The 17,720-nt window shown below is 51.4% G+C and overlaps 5 protein-coding genes across 5 annotated transcripts; 2 read left to right on the top strand and 3 right to left on the bottom strand.

Annotated features, from left to right (window-relative positions):
* Positions 1 to 300: 300 nt before the first annotated feature.
* N7481_010063 (phosphotransferase family protein) lies at positions 301 to 1,446 on the bottom strand (the record flags this gene model as incomplete). Its single annotated transcript, XM_057269282.1, has 2 exons — positions 301 to 706; positions 809 to 1,446. The coding sequence occupies 2 exons, from the start codon at positions 1,444 to 1,446 to the stop codon at positions 301 to 303; spliced, it is 1,044 nt and encodes a 347-aa protein (XP_057119959.1).
* Positions 1,447 to 2,152: 706 nt separating this feature from the next.
* On the top strand, positions 2,153 to 5,508 carry N7481_010062 (uncharacterized protein; the record flags this gene model as incomplete). The annotated part of the gene is made up of 2 exons (XM_057269281.1): positions 2,153 to 2,331; positions 2,391 to 5,508. 2 exons carry the CDS (start codon positions 2,153 to 2,155, stop codon positions 5,506 to 5,508), a joined length of 3,297 nt encoding a protein of 1,098 aa, XP_057119958.1.
* A 183-nt stretch (positions 5,509 to 5,691) lies between these two features.
* N7481_010061 (INCENP ARK-binding domain-containing protein) lies at positions 5,692 to 6,168 on the top strand (the record flags this gene model as incomplete). The annotated part of the gene is made up of 1 exon (XM_057269280.1): positions 5,692 to 6,168. One exon carries the CDS (start codon positions 5,692 to 5,694, stop codon positions 6,166 to 6,168), a length of 477 nt encoding a protein of 158 aa, XP_057119957.1.
* A 1,102-nt stretch (positions 6,169 to 7,270) lies between these two features.
* Positions 7,271 to 10,586, bottom strand: N7481_010060 (putative nuclear serine protease HtrA2/Nma111; the record flags this gene model as incomplete). Its single annotated transcript, XM_057269279.1, has 5 exons — positions 7,271 to 7,447; positions 7,525 to 7,722; positions 7,784 to 9,631; positions 9,681 to 10,085; positions 10,173 to 10,586. The coding sequence occupies 5 exons, from the start codon at positions 10,584 to 10,586 to the stop codon at positions 7,271 to 7,273; spliced, it is 3,042 nt and encodes a 1,013-aa protein (XP_057119956.1).
* A 995-nt stretch (positions 10,587 to 11,581) lies between these two features.
* On the bottom strand, positions 11,582 to 13,046 carry N7481_010059 (uncharacterized protein; the record flags this gene model as incomplete). The annotated part of the gene is made up of 2 exons (XM_057269278.1): positions 11,582 to 12,471; positions 12,830 to 13,046. 2 exons carry the CDS (start codon positions 13,044 to 13,046, stop codon positions 11,582 to 11,584), a joined length of 1,107 nt encoding a protein of 368 aa, XP_057119955.1.
* Positions 13,047 to 17,720: the final 4,674 nt, after the last annotated feature.

Below are 17,720 nucleotides of genomic sequence, written 5' to 3'. Positions count from 1 at the left end.
CCGCATGTGCAAATCCACTGGGCAAGTGCGGCGCGCCAAGCCTGGTCAGGCCTGGTCAGGCCTGGTCCTGGGTAGCTCCTGCCGAATTGCACTTACGACTAATGATGTCAGCACTGCTGGTAGTGGTACTTGCTGGCGATGGTACATATCAGATCACGTTAAGGATACCCTGGGATATTCATACATAGGATACATGATACTGCATAAATCAATTCTTACTGCCTACTTTGGACAGATCAATTCCCTTGGGCCTTTTTTCTCTTCCCCTATCTCCCTCGGGATCACGTTCCCGCCCGCTCACTAGACTTCCTTCATCATTTGGCGGATTCTCTGCACTCCCGGCTGCTTCTCCCATCCCGGGTGGATAGTAAGGACCGCTTGGAGCTGTTGGTTGGCAATCGCCATGTTGCCATCGGTGCGTGCACAATGCGTCTCGACAAACTGCTCGTGGATTCCAGGCATCGAAATTGCCGCCTGGAAGAACATTCGATCCTTGGATCCGTGAAGCAAGGTCGAAACAGTGCTATCCAGCTTTCTCTCTTCTTCCTTCTTTCTCATCACACCTTCTAGATATTCACGGTCTTGCTCGAAGTTCTGACCTTCCTGAACCCAGTCATTTTTCCATCCCGGTATGTCAGCCATAAACCACGGATGGTGGATCACAGAAGGTAGCGGTCCGAGATAGAGCCAATCCCAGTCAATTACCCTAAGTTCACATTGTCAGCTGATACATAGAGCAGAGAGGGGGGAGAGGGGGGGAGAGGGGGGGGAAAGAGACACTCTAGTAAGTGCCAAAGGTTAAGCTTACCCTGAGAGACGAAGGTCCAGATCCACCAGGATGTTATGAACGTTCAGATCTCCATGAGCAATACCGATGCTGCTGTACTCATCCACCGCAACGGAATAGTAGGGGATCATTGATCTCATGACAAGGTATTCCATGGCATCTCCCCAGCGTGATTCTCCAGAAAGGGTCCGGTTGAGCTGTCGGTCAATCGCCTGCGTCAGCCATTTCGAGTAGGGCACCACCGGGGTGGGGTACGGCAAGGCCGGAGCTGGGGTCGACCATAGCAGCAGAAGAAATTCGGCAAGATCCTCAAGGAAGTCCTGACGGGGCTTGATTGGAATCTGAAGGTCCCATCTACTCAACGGGTCACCATCCATCCAATCCATGAACCACACCGGGTGCTTTGTGCCGTGAACGGTGGGGGCTCGAATGTGAGGATGATGTCGTTTGATATGCTGCAGTGTCTTCACAGCTCGTAGTTCAGCGGGCCAGTCATGGGCATCTCGGCAGATTCGAAGGGCCCATTCAGTTGAATCAGCAAACTCAAGTTTGAAGACGTCATGGGTTCCGCCTCTGAGAGGGGAATCGTTGGGCAGTCGACATTTCATACCAGAGTGAAGACGAGAGGCCTCTGCTAAAAGACCGGGTAAGTTTGGCATTTTGCCCGTTGGGTCCAAAGGACCTAACATGAGATGGAAATGCCGAAGCGAGGCGGTTGTGGTAGATGGAGCGGAGGTGGAAAGGGCGAAAACAAGAGGGAGGGAAGAGAAGAGAAGAGGGAAGAGCCAAGTGAGGCACGGTGAAGGTGAGGTGGATGGTGGATGGTGGATGGCTAAAGGGAAGGAGCTCACTTGGACTTGTTGAACTCATCCTCATCCTCAACCGGGAAGGAACGACCCTGCACACTGAAAATGGACATGCCATCTCATTCATAGTAGAACTTGTAGATACACATAGATAGTCCAGGGGATTACCCCGTATTATAAAGGATCCTCTTTTTCTTTCTATCTAATTACCAAAATATTAATATTAAATTATTAATATCTAATAACTGAATATAACTAGAAGTTAGTAGTCCTCTTAAAAAGAAAAGTATACAGACAGCCACTCTATACTATACAAGTGGATCCCACGTGACTGCGCGTTACCGAGTTGGGGTCTCTGTTTACCACTCCCACTCCATCTCAATCTCCATTCCGACACGACGACATCACAACACCCCCGCCCGCCCTTTGACTGCTGTTCTCACCCATGGTTTTCCAATAATTTATCCCCCTGTGCGGAAGCTCTTTCATCGTTTTTTGGCGGCCCTTTGCCCTCGACTCTCCTTGACTACCGAGTCCTCACTACGCGTTTGTTTACATCATGGCTGCTGCTAGCGCGAGGGCGCAAAAGCCCGTTGGTTCCGCCGCCTGGATCGCCACGGAGAAGGAAAATGTGGCGGAGATGGTCGAGCAAGAACTGGAGGAAGTGGAATACCCCGTCCGTCATGAGATGGACTGGCTCAACGAGCACATGACCGAGATCTTCTCCAAGGGCCAAGCGTGAGTCGCGACCGATCGCTCACCCGCCAATTTTGACCTGGAGCTAATGGGTGATCTAGAAACTTTACCGATGTATTCAAAACCCCTGGTAAAATGCGAGGGAAAACTCCTCGTACGGCTCGCAAGCGAAATGTGGAAGATGACCGAGTCGTAAGTTCTGCGCGCTGGCCTGTGTGGGATGGGATTGCCTCCAGCCGAAGTGAAAAGCTAACCATGAAACAGCCACTGAGTGAGATTTTCTCCTCCTCCCACAAGCAAGTAGAAAACAAGGCTGTAAGCCCTAGTCCATTTATTCATCGTGTCATATCGAAAACTGCTGCGCCCGCAGCGATTGCCCCTCCCCGCCTCAAGGAAGCCGAGGTGCCATCGCAACCCCAATATCCAGATCTCAGCCAGAACCTGAACTCCTTCCAAAAATATAACACCGACTCCGGCTACCATGGAATGGAAGATGAAGATGAAGAGGTCGACGACGATGATGATGAAATGGTGTTGCCCGATACGCAGCCAGAAACAGAGACCGCCACACAACCATTCGAAGTGGATGAAGCAGCGAGATCAAACTCCCGACCTGAACTTTCAGCCAGTCAACGAACAACAGAAGACTCTTTCGTCTCAGCTCAAGAGAACGTCCGCGCTCGAGGAGAGACTATCGAACCAATGAAACTGGATCCGACACCGACGCAGGAGCGAACCGCCCGCCCCGTGAACGCAGCGCACAAGGAATCTGAGTCTGAAAACGATACAACTCCAAAGGTTGCGCCTCAACCTAAGATAAAACATCAGACGAAAGCATCGACTTCCCAGCAAGCCCGGCAGGAAAGGCCCATGGCCCAAGAAAAGCCCAAGGAGCAAGACCAGGAAGACGTGATCTCCAGCGTTAAAAACAAGAATCCTGTGGCTTCCCATCAGCTAAGGGAACAGGAGGAGTCTCAGCCTCAAGATGACGAGATGGAAATCGAAGATACGACGAAGGATGATACCATCCTAGACGACAACTTTGATGACATTGGATCGCCCTCCGATGGCTCTACACCAGACAGACTGCCTGTCCGCAAGAGTAGCTTGAGCTTTGCCTCTCTGCCGGCCAGAGAGCCTCTTACCAAGAAGAGTATGGGCGGTGCAAGGATTTCGCGTACCAGTCACATTGATCTCGCGAAATTGAGCCATAAGAGAAACTCCAATTTCCTTGGAGTCCAATCAAGTGGTCATAAATCGGGACAACCATCCTCAGAAGACAATGTGAGCGATGCCACTATGGACATTGAAAATGAGAAGAGACCGGAAGACGACGTCGATATGGACCAGGCTAGCAAATTATACAACAAAAAGTCGACCCAAAGCCTACATGATAGGATCAGCATGCTCGGAAAGCCCCAAACACGCCCCAACAAGTCTATCCCGGCGGCAGCGGGTCTGTCTGCTGGTCAAATCGCCTATCCAGAGCTCCCGGCTGCCAAAGCTGGACCCAAACTGGACTCTTCAAATGAGAAGTCCAGGAAGACACCCGCCCCGAAAACAGACACTGCTGGCGATGACGATTGGATCAAGGCTCTGGATTCGCCACAACGACCGAATCTCATCAAGAGCAAAACCACAGATGTCATGGAGCATCTCCTGGAGCCTGAGAAACACCAATCTTCTTCTCAGAAGATTAGCCCAGCACTCAAGCAGAAGCCCTCTGAAGAACCCGAACGGCCCAAATCATCCGCTTCCATCTTTTCTTCTCCTCGCCCACGGGGTCATCAGCAGAGCGCGTCTACTTCTATTTTGGGATCTACGACTCCCGTTGGATCCCCTCGACGTTTCGAGGGCCCGCTAAGTGCTTCCAAGATAAGATTGCAGTCGATCATGAAGTCTGCAAAGGGCTTATTCACAAGCACTGGCAGTCCTTCGAGAATCGAGAGCTCCTCCCCAGTGGCACATCGTGTGCAGACCCAGGAGCGAATGAGCGTCGACATCAATGAAAGTGATGATGTTCAAATGTCTGAGCCACCTCACATCTCCAGCCCTCCCGCACGACAGGAGGGCCGCCGCACTCGAAGCTCCACCGAGAAGGAGGAAAAGCGTCAGCGAAGGGAACAGGAAGACCGCCAACGAGAGGCAGAGGCGCACCAAGAAGAAGCGCGTTTAGAAAGAGCTAAGGAGCAGGAGAAACAACGAACAGCGCAGCTCAAGGCCGCTCAAGACAAATCTTCTGTTGAGCCAGATGAGCGCATCGCACAAAAGCCATCGCAACTGCAACGACAACAGTCGCGGGAACCTGAGTCAAAATACGGAATTCCACAGCCAAAGCAAGCCGATCGCCGACCCAAGCCCCCGACCCGCGAGGCGGTTCAAAAGCCCGAGCCGCGACCTGTTTCGATCCGAGTTGGGAGCACAATGTCCTCTCGTCAAATCCCTGTAGCTACTTCTGTTTCGTCCAGCTTCAACGAGGCAAATACTCCCGCCCCAGCTCCTGTTTCTAAGCAAGCAAGCTTGAAAAAGAAGGGGAGCAACCAATCACTCCAAACGGCTTCCTCGACGAATAGCCTCAAGAGCAGCACTTCGAGCCAGACACAAGCACAGCGAAAAGCTCAACTGGCGAGCGAGCGCAAACGAGAACAGGATCGGAAACGAGCTGCCCAGCAACAGCAAGAGGAATCTCGTCGTCAGGAGGCCCAAAGCCGTGCTGAGAGTCGTGCTGAGGCAGATCGCGGACGACGAGAACTATCTGCCCAGGAAGAATCTAACAAAGCCGCAATTGAAAGACGGAGACAAGAAAATGCTCGGCGACAACACGGCCGTACCGGTAGCCAGCAGATCGTCAATGAGGTATTTCATTCCTTTTCCACAGTCATCGAGGATTCCACTAATCATATCCAGGCTCCCGCCCTGCAACACGAGAAATCAGCCGTTCAATCCTCTCAGAAGAGTGATCTTGGAGGAACGAGGCCGCAGTCTCGCGCAGGTCCAGCACAGAATTATGGTCGAATTAATCCACCTGCGCCCAATCCTGCCAGACCCGCTAAGAGGCCCATGAATGAAGAGGCTAGTAATCGACCTCCGGTGAAGAAGATCAGCAATGTACACTCCGTTATCGGGGATAAATGGGGCAAAGGTGAAGATGAGCAACAGCACCAATACCAACACCAACCCTCCAGGCCATCGGTCAGACCTCCAATGGGACCCCCCTAAACGGGTGTCTAATATGCGCCAGGTATGTTTTGAATCATCCCGGTCTCGTTCATTACTTTCTAACCCAACACCCTCTTCAGCCGCAGCATCCGACTATAAATCAGTCTAGTATGGCATCTTCATCCGGGTCTAGCATCTTCAAGCCCGGTCAGGCAGCGCGTCCTGCTCCCAATATGTACCAATATGCCAGCGGGAAGATTCCCTTCGCCGAGCCAAACCAAGCAGCAGGACCTGCCAGTGCCGCCAGGCCAGCGGCCTCCAGCTCCGCTCAACGTGCCCCGGCTCAACCCCCCCGCCAAACCGTCTCCCAAGTATCCCAGCGGAGAGAGCATCCATCTTCCCGAGATTGCCACGGACAGCGAAGACGAGGACGACTCAGACTCCGAAATGTTCCCCGTTCCCAAATGGGCCCAAGCCAAAGAACTTAACGACCTGCTCGTGATACAAGATAAAATGGAAGCGGATTCAATCTTCGGCCCCATCGCCCCATTCTCCCTCGAGGAAACCTTCAAAGCCGACAAGAAGATCAAGAAGTTCCGTGACCGCACTAGTAGCGCAAACTGGTCTGGTCCAGATGGTCTTACCCAGGAAGAGATTCGCAAGGACCGGGCCGAGCGCCAACGTCTCCGTCTCAACGGTGGATGGTCCTTCGAGACCTAAGCGGCTGTGCCGCATAGCGTGTGACAAACAATATTCAGTTCATCCACTTCATCCACAGCGAGTTTTTGCTGTGTCCTTATTGAGTAGCAGCGGCAGATGAGGTGTGGCTTTGCAGTATCATGGTGTTATCGGTGTTTAAGGGTCTGGGATTTATGGGCGTTGTGTTGTGTATTTTTCATTTTCATTCATCATCACATCATTGTCTGTGTACGCTTAGACAGCAGACTGTTAGGAGAGCATCCATTGGTGTATATGGCCGTTAATCGAATGATTGGATTTAAGTTCCTAAGACTATGGAATTTAGCGTTGATAGATGATTGTGTTGTGCCCTAATATCAGGGGTCAGTAGTATTCGGTGCCGTTGTTAAAGATTATGATGCCTTGGGTGCTTATTCTGGGATATTTTTCTTCCAAAGCTTAGGATCATAGATCCAAACATGAAGCTCCATAATATCAACTAGCATCATTGGTCTAGTGGTAGAATTCGTCGTTGCCATCGACGAGGCCCGTGTTCGATTCACGGATGATGCATTCTTTTTGCTTCTTCTCACTCATTTATCTATACCACATCAGGGCTTTCACAACCTTTTTTTGACCTTTAGTGAGCATAGTTTGATATACAAATTCTAAAGTTGAAGGTATAGATCTCCTATAGTAATTAGTTTATCTTAACTTACTAGTAGTACCTAGATCCATTCCTGAGGTTACTACCTAGTCACTACTACCAACTTGGATATATCATCTGTGGATTCCAAGGCTATATTATATATTTCTCGGTTTGAATTGGAACCAACCTGTTGGAGGTTTCCAAGGTCCCAAGGTTCTTTGTACTTCAAGTTTACCTACTAGCACCTCTGGAAAGCTCCCAGGGTCCTCTGCCTACGAGTATGAACCACCGGAAAGGACGTGTACACAACATATGATTCTATTTTTAATCTGCGTGTAACCAGTCCCGACCGAATATACACCATACCCTATACAGTATCAAGAAACCAACGAAAACAAAACCCTTGCTCAGCCAGACCTGGTCGCGCCACCATACCGAATATTATACAAGCCTACATGGGGTGGTGTATTCACGATCGTATAAAACGCCCGGCTCTTACTCCATGTCGGGTTCAGCATCGCTCGCTCCACCATCACCGCCTTCATCCATCGCGTCCGGGTTGAGATTCGCCGCATCCGAGGATACGCCCTTCTTGGTCTCGGACTTGCCGTGGGAAACGGTGCTCCAGCCAGCCTCGGCGGAGGGATCCTTAATATACTCGGACATGGGGAACTATATAATGGCAATTGTCAATACTGCGCTTGATCGAAGTATAGGACCGATGTCAAGCCACTAGGGTGAGTACTCACGTAATGATCGTTCTTCTTCATAGTGACAACCCATGGAACGTTGTCGAATGTCACGGCACGCAGTCGGAAGTAGGTGTTATCCGGAATTTTGCGAACTTCCTTGACGAAGCTATCGAGGTTGGGAGTAGGAACGCCGTTGACAGCAGTCAGGAAGTTAGTAGGAGCAAGTCCATAATGGTAGGCGGGCGAACCGCGGCTCTAGAGGCACTATTAGTTACAAATATCCGACAAAACCTGGCAAAAATTGTTATCGACTCACCCTGGCGCTAACATAGATTTCACTATGAAGCTTTGAAATTTGTTGCCGCACAGCATGATGGGGCTTCTGAAGAACAGCACCGCAGAAAACAACAGCACGATCGGTCTCAAGATCTTCAGTTGGAACGGTCGGAACACGAAGGTGCATCTCTTGGCCGTTACGGATAATCAAAGCATCCAATACCTCCTTCTCATACATGACATCCAGTTCCGAAACGCGAGTGATAAGCTGGTCATCGAGAGTGAGAATGATATCAGCTTCCTGGAAACTGTCGACCTCAGAGGTGAAGTTTGCCGGTGGGCAGTCCACCTTGCGCACCATGAACAGCTGGTGACGTGAAGGGTTGGCCTGTGCCACCTTTTGGATCCACTCCTCTGAGACACCCATGATTCGTGCCTGGCTCATCTGTACAACATAGCTCTCCATGTTCAGGATGCGAAGTTTGGGAACGACACCTTGTTGAATCTTGGACGTAACGGGAAGCAATGATGGAGTGGCGAATCCAAGGTGGTACTCGACATCCTTGTGAGAGCTTGGAGTGCGCTCGCCAAGGTAATTGAGCCAGAGGGCTTGAACCACTCCATCTTCACCGATCAGCACTCCGTTTGTACACTGTCCACTGAGTCCAGTGTCCACTGTAATAGCATCTAGGTTGATTGCCCGGTACCGAGGAGCGGAAGCATTGGCAGGGATCGAAACAGTTGTGATATCGGTGACTGCAGTCTTCGCAACAACAATACGATGGTTTTGGTTGAAACCGACGAAAATAGTGTCTTGACCCTGCTTGATATACTCAGTGCTGAGACGAGCACTTTGCACGGGTGCCTGAACAAGGCTGGGGTCATATTGAATGATGGTGTAGTTCTGAAGAGGGTGCAAAAAGACGACCTTGGCGTTGAGGATGACGGAATCAGCAACGGTAATGTTGATATCGCAGAGGTCATAGGGCACAATAGCCCGGGAGACGACAACCAGACCCTTCTCGGCATCGATAACCAGACCAAATCCGGTTTTTTTGGCTTGAGGGTATCCGTCTAGCTTCAATGGCATGGTGCAAGAGACGCGAACGAAACTGCGCACAATCTCTGCCGCCGCAGGTTGGCTAACGCCATCCAGCTGGATGAAGTCAGCCTTGCGAGGAACAGGCTTTTCGGCTGGGATAGGCCCAGCCAGATCCGAGAAATCCCAAATACCAGATTCATCATTGCGCACTGCCAAGCGCATCTTCGGATGCCAGTGACGGTCGACATAGATGATACTAGTGCCCTTGGTATGCAGATCTCGGATATGGCGGTAGGAGATGACCACTCGTGACCGATCAGGGATGTTCCTCATCACTTCCACGAATTCGTCCAGATTTCGAGTCGGCTTTTTATCCACTGAATCAATAATCCATCCCGCCAATGTATTCTCCAGTTTGAAAGAGCCCGCAGCCTCGCAAACGTATACACCACGGGTAGCAATGGCGTAAAGACGGGATTGTTGGTATGATAGGTCATGGAAAGTGCCTCCAGCAACCGTCACAAATCGATCGGGAGTGATGGAGTGGAGGTCACCAACTTCACACTCAACCTCCATGTCTTCTCCTCCGCGCTGCACCAGCAGTCGGATTTTACCACCGACACTGGAGTCTAGAATATCATCAAGACGGACAAATTGAGTAAGAAGCTCTCCATTTACCTGCAACAAAACATCTCCCTCCAGTAGCTTGCCATCTCCAGGACCTTCTGGCAGGATAATCTCGGCTGCAAGCATGTTGGTTTCTGCTGGCGCTGCTTTGCGAACAGCAGCCTCCCACTCGGGGGTCAGGCCGAGACGACGGCACTCGTCAAATGGCTTGAGGATCCACTGAGTTTGGATGGTACCTCGTGTAACGGGTTTGCTTTGACGAATGCACTCCAAGGCGCGCAATGGACGATCTCAGGGGCAGGAAATAGTCTGTGGCAGCACCGTCTGCTCGTCCACCTGCTTGCAAAGCTACCGCGTGGCCGTCGATATTGACGACGGGACTTCCAGAACTACCACCACTCGCGGCGGCCGCAGCCTGAATATAGTTTGTATTGAAATCGCTGTAACCCTCGCCATATTCGGGAGCATTGCGATCAAGTCGACTGATGACACCCGAGAGAATACTTAGCTTCTCACCGGCGTCGTTACCCACGACTCGGATCTCCGCACCCACACGAGCTGCGTCCGGTTGGAGCTTGAGCTCGGTCAGGTTCATGTATTTAATCGCCTTCGGGTTGAACTTGAGGATACCAAAATCGTGAACGGGGTCTCGGTATACAGGTCGGACATCGCACTATGAAAGAGTATGTCAGATATTAGACTTTGAATCAAGCGAGATTCCCTTCTCGGGCTGGAGCTGGGCGGCAAATATTTTCTTTACCTCTTCATGATTGTCAAAGATACAGTAACCCCAGAATGGACCGGCACCCACGACATGGCGATTGGTCAAGATATATCCACGCTCAGCATCGACGACAAAGCCAGTAGCCTGACTGCTCATCGATAGCTCTGTGTCGAAAGAGCATGTCTGGCAGAAGTGGATCGAGACGACACTTTTCACCACCGTCTCAATGGTCGCCTGCCATTCAGGCGAATCGGCCTGCGCAGGGCCAACAGCCATCATGTGAGCAGAATCCTCCTCCTCCTCGATATCGTAAACGGTTCCATTGGCCGGAGTCGCGTCGCCGGGGGTCAGCACCGAACCCTCAGGCTTCAAATGCTTTGCGGGACGTTCAACAGCCCCAGCGACGGTGCCGCGCTTCCGCTTGGCACCCAGGTCGCCATTAGCATCCATGGCGCAGGGGAATTGCAAGAAAGGACGGTGGTTGAGGTGGAGGTGAGCTCTGAGCGAAGGAAGCTTCAGTTGATGAGAAGAGAAGGGCGAAGGGTATCGGGTGGCAGGCAGTGAGGGTGACGATGACAATGACGAGGATGGGCGATCAGAGCGGTCGAATGGAGGAGAAAAAGAGCGAAGGGAAGAGACCGAGACAGAAAGACTCCTTCTGCACGCAACCAACACAGACATTCGCAGGTGTTGAGGCGAATGTGAAAGGCGGGAGTCGAGAGGAGCGATTGTGATTGGGCGGGTCCACTCCATGCCAGATGAGAAAGTTCAGGTGGACAAGGCACGCGCACGCCGATCTTTCTGTCATGCAGGAGGAGTACAGTAGTACGAGTATATTATTAGGATCGAGGAGCACAGTATAGTATAGTATATGGTATATGGTATATGGTAAGTGTAATGGTAGTGGTAATGGTAGATGTAGATGGTAGATGGCATCTGACGACGCTATTACACATATGAAGTGATCATTCAAAGTACAAAACTCCAAGGGTACATGATGGGATACATGGATTAGTTACATTTCCGGTGCAACGCTCCTCATCCGCCATGCATGGTGCGCTTGCAGAACGGGCTTTACCCTCCACCACCATGCGCCCCTTTTCCAGATGACCAGGTCGGCTGGTGGATTTGAGGATTTGACCGAGGTCAGGCAACACACCCTCGCCGGTTTTTGCATCCCCGGAGACCTCTCTCATTGGACGATGCAATACACAGAGCTGGCTGAACGGGAGGCACCGCGGCGGACCGATCTCCGGCACAAAGAAACAGGGATCCTGATCTTTCCGTGAACAGGAGGAGCCCGGGATGATGGTGGGAAAGGGTGAAGGAGAGAGCAAGGGAGAGGGAGAGGGAGATGGAGAGAGATGGGTGTTCACCGCAGTAAATCCAAAACCAAGAAAAAGATTATCAATAACATGGCACGACTTCCTTTTCTCTCCGGCGTCTCAAACCACCGACTCGGACACGGGTAATGGACTTGGGCCCCCGTTTCCGTGCATCATGCCCGGGCTGAGCTTCTGAGGAGTCGACGATTTCCCTGAATTTGGAAATAGCTCATTCAGCTTGACGTAAAGCTCCTTCACGGAAGGGAGATTCGGGGGAGCTGTCATGATTGCTGGGGCCTGAGGTGTAATGCCACTCGCTTTCTTTGCTCGGTCAGCGATCGTCGCTAGATAGGCCAGGTTGGCCTGCAGCCGGCGCATGCACTCGATGTACTCTTGGGTTGGTTTTTGCCCAGTCGGCTTGTTCATATCCCCTCCCTGCTCCCCAGAGGCACTCGCTTCCGCGTTTGCCGCCGAGCCTGCCTTGCCAGCTGATTGCAGATTCAAAACCTCCTGCAACAATGTGGAGTTGATGTCGAGGAGGGTGCTGACACGCGCCTTTTCACGAGCTGCCGCCGCCGCTTGAGCCTGAGCCTGAGCGGGACTTTGGGCCGGGGGAACTTGGCTTTGCCCTTGCATCTGTGTCTGAATTTGAGCCGCGTTGGGAGCTTGTCCTTGTCCTTGTCCTTGAGCCTGGACTGGGGTCCCGGGTTGAGTCACATGGGGTGAGTTGTTCATCTGCGGTATCTGGTGGTTCATCTGGTGGTTCATCTGGTGGTTCATCTGGGCATTCATCTGGGCGTTCATCTGGGCACTCATTTGCGGGTTCATCTGGGGAGGCTTTTGTTGGTTGGGGAGCATATTGTTTGCTGACAGAGATGCCATATTTTGGGAGAATGTCTGTGCGACAGTGGAGGGGGTATTCGTCGCCGTGCTAGGTTGGGAGAATTGGTTCATGCCGGCGGGGACGGGGGGTTGTGAGAAGGACGCCGAGTAATTGTCCATAGGTGCTGCTATCACAATTGGCGGTCAGTCAACGTCAATCTAACAGAGACTTGCGATCCCCAAATGTCCTGCTGCAGATAAAATACGGCTGGCAACGAATCGAAGTACCCCATCTCGCCAAGAAAATTGTTTGAGACGATTGTTGGCGCCAGCAAAGGGGGGGTCGATTAGAGCCGCAGGGGCTTCATGGGCAGCGCGACTCATTTTAGAGAAACATGATCGGCCCTATGCCAGGCCATGGCGAATAGGGTTTAAACCGTTCTCCAGAAACTGGAGAGCCAGGAAGACCCCGCAGGACAAAGTGACGAGTACAGCGGGCTAATCACAAAGAAAAGGGGAAAGGAGGGGAAGGGGTCGGTCACGTACCGTTGGATTGCTGGGGAAAGCCTGAGGGCATCATAGCTCCGGTGGGACCGCTTGGCTGCAGTTGGATGGCGCCGAAGGAATGCTGTTGGTGTCCAGGCTGCCCGGGCTGTTTAGTCTGGGGGTATTGGGGAACTGAATTCTGGTAGAAAGCCATCGGGTTTGGGGGGCTTTGGGTCGGGACGGGAAAGCCAGCGGGATAGACGGCGTTGGGATCCATCGTGTAGTAAGGGCACTATCGCGGGCCCAAACTTTTGGCGTTTGGACAGGGAGACCAGGGGGAACGGTATCAACTTGATGGCCCGCTATACGGAGTAATCGTCCGCTTTATTTTGTTGCTGAGCTCCTAGGCGATTAGAAGCCACCCCAAGCAATCACGTCGATTACGCACAAGCCACACGCACTCAGACAAAGGGAGAATCCAGGTGGGAACCCAGGGATATAGGCAATTGGTGTACGGAGTAGCGGCTGGGGAAATGTGTCAAAGAGAACAAAAAGGGAGCACGGTGATTGGCTCTGACAGAGCAATATTGGCAGGGGTGGTGCTGGAGCGCGATCGGCCACTGCTTTAACAGAGCTGGACTCGGAGAAAGACAGAATTTGGGAGGGGGTGTGGCCCGGATTCAGAGCGATCAGCCGTGGGCGGACGGGCTAATGCAGCGGAGCCTTTTTGGTTGGAGTGGGGACACGGGCCCGATGACAGTGGACTCTCGGTGAATTTCGATCGGAACGTGATTGTTCACCGATGAGGATCGAGCGCCTTTGGGGGAGAACCTGTTGCTCACAGGGGTTCTCTGCAGGAATTGTAGCCAGTGGTGGTGGTGGTGGTGGTGGTTGGGAGAGTTGGAGAGAGGAGATCCGGAGAGTCACGGGAACAAATTTCTGCCTCAGGCTTACATCAGCCAAAGACATGTGATTATCGACTTCGGAGTACTTCGACTTCACATTCCGTAGACTCCTTCCATTCTGGGTACAAGACCCATCTTCGCTACTAGTACTACTCCATACGTGTGTCTACTATTCAATTTAAGTGGAACAAAGGTTATCGTCCCAGAGAAATCCAGAGACATCTTTTACTTCTCGCTGATTTCCTTCGAAAAGCTCAGAAAGCTCAGACCCTTGCATATCCTCAGCCGCACACCAATGCGCCTGAAGTGACGTGGATCGTGGGTCCAACTGTGGCGCAGGCAACCGCCTCCTCGTTCTCGTTTTGATCGTCAAGGTTAGCGAATGGCCACTGAAAGATCGCAAGGAAGCTTCGTCCCGACGGTCTTGTGGCTGATGCCTACTCCGTACATGCCAAGAACATCCTTAGCTTCAAGATTCTATTGGTAACGTGGGGCTATGATACATATGTATGGTGTATGTACATGGGTCACGGTGGTTTACCTACTTGGAGACTTCGACGGGTTATTCCAGATCGGACAGATCGGACAGCTGCCAGCACCAACTGTTCACCTGCAGGCATTGTTGAGAATGAACATCGAATACTCGCTATGCTTGTTCTGCATCATGACTTGCACTGCCAAGACGGCGATAGAGTGCATATGTACGGAGTATGGACCAGTTTATTTGTCCGGATCTCCAATTAGGGCTGTTCACTAATCGTGCCCCCGCCTCACGCTAAAGAGAAGGAAGCCAATGAAAAGGATATCAATCATTCTCCTCGTAGCCACAATCTGTATTAGGAAACGGCGAACCCGAACACTCTTAACATTTTGTGCTCAGTACCTTTTGGATCTGCAATACAATCTGCGGTAATGGGAGGATACAAACGAACGACATGTGACGTGAAGATGATTTCAGCCACAATCCCAACATGGATCATCCTGCAACACCCCTACTAGTACAATGTTAATCAACAGTCTCCGGAGGGCAGGAGAACCCCTCACTATGTATTGTTATCTCGGGGATCCACCACAGCGAAGACTCTGGCTATTTCGCGGTTATCTAGAACGGGCATCCTGCAGCTCGCTAAGGTCCTAAGGAGGAGGCGCAGTGGACCAGGAAGCTCGTACTCCGTACATCCCTTCCCCCCCGCCACCAACCCATTTTGGAGGGATCCATTTTTCCCAGTTTCCAGGAAATGCAAGGCGGAGATCTTTTCCTAGCACGAAACTCACTATTTCTGACGAAAAGGGGTTCTGCTTGTTTTGTACGGAGTACTCGTACGTACAGGTTCCTTTGTAATCCACTCTATGGTACGGTGACAGCCGTCGGTCAGCCAGCCACACTAGGCGGAGCACCGGAGATGTCATCCCGGCCCTGGCACTAGACAAGCCCTTGCTGCTTCAACCTGGGGTAATGGGCATAAGAGACCCCCCAATGGCACGTCAGAATAGCAGCATTCTCAACGTACTAAATTGAACTACTGTGCGAAGAATCTCGGTGCTCGGGAACAGGGGGCACCTTCTCTGTGCTACCTGCCTGATCTTAACTGGCCTGATAGATCCAATGCATACTGAGAGAGCAGTGACGTGTGAAGGGCCGATCCGTTGGGTATCTACTTGTAGTTATGTGGCGCACAACTCCTGGTCGTGATCGGGCGGTTAACTACTGCATACGAACACTATACATAGTACAGTATATTAGTACTTCTCGAAAATAAGTTCTATCTGATAATCACTGCCGCATAGATCGTTCTTGTGGAGGTGTATGTATGAACCTCGGCTCCCGATGCTAGTGGTCCCTTTTTACCCCTTCTTCTCCTGTCAACCTTGGATACATCCAAACTCAATCGTGTATCATAGGGAGAATAAGATCATTGGCGGAGGCACGCTATCTGGAACTGTACGTTAACCATCGAACAATTTCCGTACAAGGTACAGATTTTTTACACGAACTACAGATCATTGACTCCTTAGGCCCCCAACCTGAGACCCCGCCACCATGCAAAGGAATTTGTCAACCCTAAATGAGGTCGTCGATCCACATCGTGCATGTCTTGCAGGCCGGAGAACTCTGATTTGCGTTCTCCGTTACAGACACCAGCGTCGGGGGCACCGAGGGACTACTGTTCGTCCTGCCCCAGTACGCACGTTACTGGGCCCGAGCGAAGGAAGTCTGGACGAGCTGACGACTCGAAGGGTGCGATCGCTGATCTCGCCAGGGGAGAACGGCTAAATCTTCCAAGTCCTCATTGGTCACCGAAGCCTTGAGTTTTTCCGAGACCACTAACAGTGTCTCATCTGGATCGACAGTCTAGTGACAGCACTTGAGCGCGGGTCTCAGGATCTCAGGCTGTTTTGAAGAGCTAGGCGGGTCGAGTGGCGGAAAATGAACGGTCCAGCGTCCTAAGGACCTAGTGTTCATTGGTAACTGTACTTGGAATGCGAAAGTTCGTGATCCAAGGCTCTGGGAATCACACTGGACAGGACACAACTCAGAAGTCCTTGTTTTTAGGGCTATCGAAAATTTGCACCGAGATGGCTCCGGCCGGCGAAAGACGTCGGGGTGGCAAAATACTCGTATGTCTGTATGAACTACGGAATACCATTTCCCAAATTGGTACCTAGTAGATTGTTGCAAGCTCACAATGGAATTCTCTCTACTACGTGGTTTCAGCCCTCCCCCTCGCGGGGAAGTGCCATTTATTCCGGCATTCGCATCCCCACCCGCAAGGTTTTTCTTCCTTTTTACCATTCTGGTAAAGGCTATGGATCGACAGCCTCAGCCACAGAAGTGGCGCCCATTCATGTTTTGCGTCAGGTTAGGCCTCGAACAAATTTCTTGAAACGCATGCGACTCGGCAGCGAGCGAGGCTCCGGGTTGCAACGGGCTCCTGTGTATGTATGTCGCGATGATCTCCATTATACATGTAAGAACCCGTATTCAGGATCGCCACCCTGTATACTTTACTCGTATGCATCACGACCCTGTAAACTTATTTTGGGAATGTACTTGTTACTGTCTGTTCACCTCTCTATTTGCTTTTCTGTTACCTTTCCACCTCATAAGTACATACGAGATAATCGGGACGCACATTAGTTCCTTTTCTGGTCAGCTATGCAATTGATCGACCGTTTGATCCATCGCCTTTCTATTCACGGATTGTTCCCGAAAAAAAGCACATCATCCTTCTTAGTCAAAAACTGTCCGGTGCGATAAGCGGATTTGTTACCGACCATGGTTCGGTGGACCAATGCACGCTGAAGTCATTCTGCATCAACCGGTACCAAATTTCATGCGGTGACTAGTTAGTTGAACACGAATGCCTGTAGCTTCCCTGCAAGCATAACGGCCATAGAGCTATGCTAAGATTGCGGTATTGCAGCGGTGAACGAAGGGATTTTTGTGATGTACCATTGATGGGGTATGTTCAAGAACCTTTGAATCAGATTCCCTTTTTCCTTTTCGTCCCTAAAGCCAAAATGTCTTGGTAGAAATGAATATCCAAGGGTGGATTTTGTGATATTCGGCTACCAGCCTTACCGAAACTATCGAAATGAACCACTCTAGAGTGAGGAGGGGGCCCACCGCGAGATTATAGTACGGAGTACATGAAAAAGGAATTAAAAAATAGAAGATGAAAAAAATAAATAAAGAACAAATCCAAATCGAACGCCTCTCAGCCATGTGGATTCGGGTATCGTACAGAAACGATCTGGATCTTGCATACATAGGATACGGGCCGGTGCAACAGAGTGAGAGGAGTGGGCCACCGAGTTCCCAACGTTCGAGGGGGCCGATCTTCATTTAGCAGTGTCAGCGCCACACCGGCACTTTTACGTAGTTGCTTAGGCCCCTGTTGCTCCCATCTTCCGTGCAGACGCTGGCAGCATTCGCTCATGAGAGTAAAGGGTGCCGATTTGAAACCCTGGGGAGAGAACTGGAACGGTTCGCATCCTTGATCTGACACCATGGGTGCCTTGAAGGGATATCGATGCACCCGGCT

Source organism: Penicillium waksmanii, assembly GCF_028829765.1.
Source record: "Penicillium waksmanii strain IBT 27052 chromosome Unknown utg000008l:1.0-5622682.0:1.0-5626561.0, whole genome shotgun sequence".
Lineage (NCBI taxonomy): Eukaryota > Fungi > Ascomycota > Eurotiomycetes > Eurotiales > Aspergillaceae > Penicillium > Penicillium waksmanii.
The sequence above is the reverse complement of the archived record's forward strand: the minus strand, read 5'-3'. Positions and strand labels throughout refer to the sequence as shown.